Source organism: Dasypus novemcinctus, chromosome 30 (genome assembly GCF_030445035.2).
Source record: "Dasypus novemcinctus isolate mDasNov1 chromosome 30, mDasNov1.1.hap2, whole genome shotgun sequence".
Taxonomy (NCBI): Eukaryota; Metazoa; Chordata; class Mammalia; order Cingulata; family Dasypodidae; genus Dasypus; species Dasypus novemcinctus.
The window spans coordinates 40,800,713-40,807,551 of NC_080702.1; the positions used below are offsets into that span (position 1 = coordinate 40,800,713).

The 6,839-nt window shown below is 39.8% G+C and overlaps 1 protein-coding gene across 1 annotated transcript; it reads right to left on the bottom strand.

The window, feature by feature from the left end:
- Nucleotides 1-1,649: 1,649 nt before the first annotated feature.
- Nucleotides 1,650-2,573, bottom strand: LOC131276835 (olfactory receptor 7A10-like). Its single transcript, XM_058290409.1, has one exon. It carries the CDS (start codon nucleotides 2,571-2,573, stop codon nucleotides 1,650-1,652), a length of 924 nt encoding a protein of 307 aa, XP_058146392.1.
- Nucleotides 2,574-6,839: the final 4,266 nt, after the last annotated feature.

Below are 6,839 nucleotides of genomic sequence, written 5' to 3' on the forward strand. Positions count from 1 at the left end.
TTTGCATTATTTCAGACATTTGAATGTCATTGATGTTCCTCTGGTTTTTCAAGTTTTCTTATATACCTGCACTTAAAAATAACCACAAATAAGTTGAGCTTCCAGATAACTAGGAGAATTTGAAAAGACCTTGAAATTTCTGTCTGCACAATTAGTGAACCTGAATCAGAAGTCTCCCGTACCAGGGGAATTTTGAGGGCAGGAATCCAAACTCTTACGTGAGCCAAGCTTTGATCATGAGGATTCAAGAGAATTTTGAAGCAAGTATGATAAATAGTATCTTAGTAAGTACGTAGTTTGCTCTCTCACCTGATATTTCCTGTTTACATATTTTAAAAGAGCAGACACATTTCTTAGAGATATTAAGGAGTCATACTTGTAGGCATCAGAGGAAGTTTACAAGAGAAAAATGGGAATATGTTCCAACAAAATAATATAGAACAAGGAACATTGCTCTGTACACAAATTAAAATACCACCTCACATATACTCACCAAGGTTTCTTACATCAAAGAATATGAGCACATCACCAAAAATTAATCTTTTATTGTAAAATAATGCATTATTTAAATTTTCTTTCACATCTGTGATATCTGTGATACAATGGCCATGCCATGTCAAATATTCTTACAAATTTGTCTTCCTCTAGATTCCACCTAAAGATGTGCATTTAGTAAACAATTTTACCCTGTGCCAGAAACATGAAATTCACTGTGGACTGTAACCTGAAGAAGAAACAAGATCCTACAGAAGAAATAAAATGAAGTGATAAGATTTAAGAAGGAGAGTTGTGTGAGCGTTGATATTATCAGAAACTGTATATAATTTGAGATATAGAAAGCAGGATGTACACAGAACCACAATGTGGCAATGTCAGAAGTTCCTGTAAATTATAATAATGGGTTTAAAAGCAATGTCTCTGGGGAAAGGCAGGAAGAGATGAGAGGTGGAGGCGTCTTTGGGACATGGAGCTGCCCTGGATGGTGCTTCAGAGGTAATCACCGGACATTGTAAATCCTCACAGGGCCCACTGGATGGAATGGAGGAGAGTGTTGGCCATGATGTGGACCATTGTCTATGAGGTGCAGAGGTGCCCAAAGATGTACTTACCAAATCCAATGGATGTGTCATGATGATGGGAACGAGTGTTGTTGGGGGGGGAGAGGGGGGGTGGGGGGGTGGGGTTGAATGGGACCTCACATATATATTTTTAATGTAATATTATTACAAAGTCAATAAAAAAAATAAAAAAATAAAAAAAAGCAATGTCTCGTTTATTCAATAGAAATCAGACAACACATAAATCTTTCATTAAAACAAAAATATATTGCTTTTGATGACTTCACAAAAATATTTGTCTTTGAAATCCATGTTTGCATTATGTTGGAATTTGCAAATTGTTTCTCTTGCAAGAATGAGAATAACGTTGGGAAATTGGAAAAGTGAACAAATGGAAAAAGTGTTGGAAATCTAAGAGACAGATAAAGTTTAATAAAGTATTCAGCTTAAAATCCAAAGCTCTGAAATCTGAAATGAATAGAAAGAGACAGTTTTTACTTCCATATTCTAATTAAAGAATTACAATATCTGGATTTTTCATTGAGTGTTGCATTCACAGGCCCTTCCTCAAACCAAGGAATAATGACACCTTTATATTTTCCATCCAAAGAATTTTTTCAAAGCTCCCTTTATGTCTTTATTCCTCAGACTATAGATGAAAGGGTTCAGCATGGGTGTGACAACAGTGTACATCACTGAAGCCGGAGCAACTGATTTTGTATTGTGTGAAGCGGCAGAACTAAGGTATACCCCTATGCCCGTACAATAAAATAAGGAGACCACCAAGAGGTGAGATGCGCAGGTGGAAAATGCTTTATACTTCCCACCTTTTGAGATTGCACATATGGAGGAAACAATCTTAGAATAAGAGAAAAGGATTCCAGCAACCGGACCCCCTCCCAGCACTCCAGCTACAAAATACATTACTATGACAATGATGAATGTGTCAGAACAGGCAAGTTGGACCATCTGATTAATTTCACAGAAAAAGTGGGGGATTTCCACGTGTGTACAAAAGGACAACTGCAAAACCAGTGAGCTCTGTAACAAGGAATTCAGGACAGTCATGATCCATGACCCCAGAACCAGCAGGACACAGATCCGGGGGTTCATGATGACAGAGTAGTGCAGGGGATGACAGATGGCCACAAAGCGGTCATAGGCCATTGCAGCCAGGAGGAAGTCCTCCAATGCTGCAAAGAGCAAGACAAAATATATCTGGGTGATGCATCCACCATAGCTTATTACTCTGCTTTCTGTCTGTATACTCACCAGCATGTTTGGGACAGTGGTGGAGGAGAAACAAATGTCACAAAGGGACAGGTTGCAGAGGAAGAAGTACATGGGTGTATGGAGGTTGGTGTCTGAGATGATGGCCAGGATGATAAGCAGGTTTCCAGTGCAGGTGACCAGGTACATGGACAGGAACAGCCCAAAGAGGAGGGGCTGCAATTCTGGTTCCTTTGATAATCCCAGGAGTAGAAATTCTGAGATTCTGGTATCATTTCTTTGCATAATGTGGTAGATGTGACTACCTATAAGGAAAACAAAATCAATAATTTTCATGTAAACAAGCACTACTATTCTAGCTGAAGTGCTGAGATTTCTGTTTTAAAGCCAAGATAATTTGTATACTTTGATTAACCCCCTGGTCCTGGGGGACTTCTAGTGCCATCCCTGTTAAAGTTTTCCTTTCCCACTATCATCCTTTACTTCAAGCAGTCATGAAATCCATAGTTTCTATGAAATATCCTTTCATTCCTTGAGGTATGTATATTTAGTCTTGATAATATGCCACGCAATGTCTAGACAATTGGAATACAGTGCTGAGAAATGAGGATAACACATTTTTATAATACAGAAAGAATGTAAGTAACTTAAAGTAATCATAGAGTATACCAGATGTCACAACATTTAAGGAGAAAAATAAAAGCTGGATAAATGGAGACAGTCTTATGGAGGTGCTATTTTTTTCCTAGTGTTCAATCATACAGAGGGCTGGCCAAAGCAGGAGTGCTGCCCCATGTGGGAGTTTCACCGTGTGGAGGAATGCTGCCCCATGCAGGAGTGCCAGCTGATACAGAGAAGATGACACAGCAAGATGATGCAACAAGACACACAGAGGAGAGACAATGAGAAGATGTAGCAGAAGAGGGAGATGAGGTGGTGCTAAGAGAAAGATCACCCCTTTCCCACTCTGGAAATTCCCAGAATTGTTTCCCTAAGTCACCTAATGAGAATACAAACAGACACAAAAGACAATACACAATGAAGGGGAAACAGAGAGCAGACAACGGGGGTGGCAGGGGGGATAAATAAATAAAATTAATCTTTAAAAAATGAATGAATGTGGCTAAGCAAATGTTGGCAACAATTGTAGACAAAGAAAAAGCAGTGAAACAAGGAAAAATGCTGCTTAGATAGTGAAGCCAAATGAGTGAAAACTAATGCAAAGGAATCAGGTGGAGAAAGAAGATCATTTGTTACATCCATTTTTCCCCGCACAACCAGTCCTTTTAAGAAGGCAGGACTCTGTATTTTAAGCATTCCTTATGCGTATATTCTTTTGTTGCCCCTAAAGTTTCTACCAAAAAGAGAGCCCTGCAGCCATGATACATTCCCCCAGCACTTATGAAGATTCTGTGATTCACCTAAAATTATCAAGGTGGTGCCTGAAATCACCAGTGCAGGCTATTCTTTGAATGAGGGATGAAATTGGAATCTCTGCTCCAGGAAGGGCATGGAGAGGACACAATCTTGTTTTCTCAAGACCAGAGATGAGTAAAGTAGACTTGAGAGGATGTAGAGGAAGCATTTAGAGATTCCGTGCATTTAGGGATTTCATTCCCATAAGTCTCATTAATGATTTATTCTTTTTGTTTTTCTACTTCTTATAATTTATTTCTCTGGAGGTAAGAAAGAAAAAATACACTTGTTCCAGTTTTGACCCATGGGAGACAGCTATGGAGCTACATGTTCATCTGCTATTGCAGTGGACTCCTTTCTCCCAAGAGGAGGTCACCTCTCTTTAGATGAGTGCTCTAATATTGCAAGATTTCCCCAAATGATTTCCATATCTCTGATTTGGAGAGGGAATCAGGATATACCAAGACATCTTCTGCCTCCAATCTATCTCCTCTGGAGTTGACTTTCATACATGGTGCCACCATCTCTCAAGAGTATTTCCCCTTTTCTCACTGCTTCTCCTTTCTCCCCCATATTCAGCAATAATATGTGGTAGTTTAGGATCAGTTTGCCCTTCATTTTCTACTTCCATGAGATCTGTAGATAGCTATTGATTTGTGATCTTTCTTCTTCTTTAATATACTCATAGCTATAAATGACTCTGATTCTTTTAAATTAATCCCTAATACCGTCTATTGAAAGGACTTGATTAAGATAAAAAATGAAAAATTAAAACGAATCTCATTGGGTAGAGCAATTCAAATGCCAGCTGCAGGTTTGGAAGACTGTTAACACTGAAGGGCTTTGCATTCTATATTAGTGGAAAGGTTCCATATGAAAAAGTCCAAGACTCTAAGTGGAAATACTGGTAAAAGATTCCTGGGTAATATGGGGTCCTAGGAAATATAGCTGCATTTTTTTTCCCACTGAATATGGATTTTTTTGTATTGTCTTTCTTTTTAAAAAGAATAAATAGATCACACAAAATGTTACTTTAAAAAACAGCAGAGATTCTCATATACAGCATTCCCAACTTCAGCTCATTCCTCCCACATCGATGTTCCTTTCCATCAGTAAGGCACATTCACTGAATTTGTCGAATTCACCCTGGAGACTGCCAAACCGCATGGACCATAGTTTACATTGTAGTTCACACTTTTCTGCAGTCCATCCAGTGGGTTATGGCAGGATAAATAATGCCCTGCATCTGTCCCAGAAATATCATTCAGGACATCTCCAAGTACCAAAAATGTCCCATATCACATCTCTTCTCTCTATCCCTGCCCTGAGCATCTCCCGTGGCCTTCACCTCTAAATAAATGATACAATTTCTTCCATTGCTAGAGTCACAACAGTCAATGATAAAATTTCTTCTATTAAAAGAGTCACAACAGTTCTATAGTAGAATACCAGTGAGTCCTCTCCAATCCATTTTATATACCTCCGTCTGGTGGACACTAGGATGGTGATGTCCACAACACCTTTACATTGAGAGGGGGCTTGGATCTCACATGACTGATGCTTGTGATTCTCTTGCTTGCAGTTGTAGACACTCTGGGTTCCCTGTTGTGTTGATTGACCATTCTCACATCCCAGTCAGCTGACATGGGTACATTGATTGAACCAGAGAGTAGGTGATGCAACTCTGCTGAGGCCCCGGGCCCAGCTGGAACATGGACAGTACAGAAATTCAAGTCTCCTGAGCATACACAAACCCTAGTGCCAATCACACACACACACACACACACACACACACACACACAATCAGTAAACATGACAGAAGGGGCATGTGTAGAGAGGTCACATCTGAGTGCAACTCCATTCTTTTTGTTTTTCTGCTTCTTGTAAATTACAAGAAGCAGAAATTCCAAAGTAGGCAAGGCAATGAACTCCAGAGTCATCTGTCATGACCATAGAGCATTTGTGTCTCCATAGTCCTAAGGAGCAACAGTAACTAGGGTGGTATCTAATTTGGCTGTCTCTGGGATCCTGCTAAGACATGCGTAATTGCGACCCCTTTGATGACCTACCAACTCAGTCTGAAGTATGTTAGCCATATAAACTCATATGTCTTTACCATTTCCCCCCCTTTTTTCAAGGTCTTTTCCTAGTTGCATCACAAGCTGTTAATGGTAGTAATCCCTTAGCACCAGGGAGGCTCATCCCCATGAGTTATGTCCTGCACTGTGGGGAAGGTAATTCATTTACATGCTAAATTTGGCTTAGAGAGTGGCCACATTTGAGCACCATGGATGCTCTCAGGAGGTAACCCTTAGGCACCCGGTAGCTGTAGGCCTAGTTGAAATTTCAAGCACACAGTTTCATAAGCATAGTCATCAGTATCAAGTGCCTATCATTGGACCTTCCTTCTTTACAGATCTTTGTCTTTGCACTTGGGGGATTGCTGCTGTTCCACTGGGAAATATGACAGAGCTCCTCAACTTTTAACTTAACACTCCCTCAGTTGTTATGTATAACTCTATCCACTATAATAGTAACCAATGAACATCCAAATATATCTATATATTAGATATACATACCCTGGAGAACTCCCTCCCACCCAAGTATCCCCCATTAATAACACCTCACAAAGTGCTCCTCCCTTGCCATAGTCAAACACTTCTGTGATCCAAAATTTCTTAAAAAATGAAGCTTAATATATTGCCAAATTTAATTATTAGGACAATGAAATAGTATTGACAGATTTAAAGATTAGAAATAGAATACAAAATTATATAGGAAAAGTTAAATACAGTAAAATATAAATTTGGGTATTAAGAAATGTGGGCAAGCCGACGATGCCTTGTTAGACGTAGGAAAACTCTCTAACTATAAGGCCTTCAGGTTCCACCCAAAAGATGGCACCGAGGCAGGTGGCAGGCACACCTGGGCATGTCCCTCCGAAATCTGCCTTTCCCCCAGCAACTAGAGCACATGAACCAATCAGCCTCACTAAATTAGCATAGCCAGTAAGCTGCTTGCACATTGCCTCATCATCTATAAAAGCTACTACACTTAATCAATCAGACCTGCACCACCAGCCTGCATCTCCAGAGCGGTTACTGTGTGTTGTCTTGCTCTGTTCGTCCTTACCTC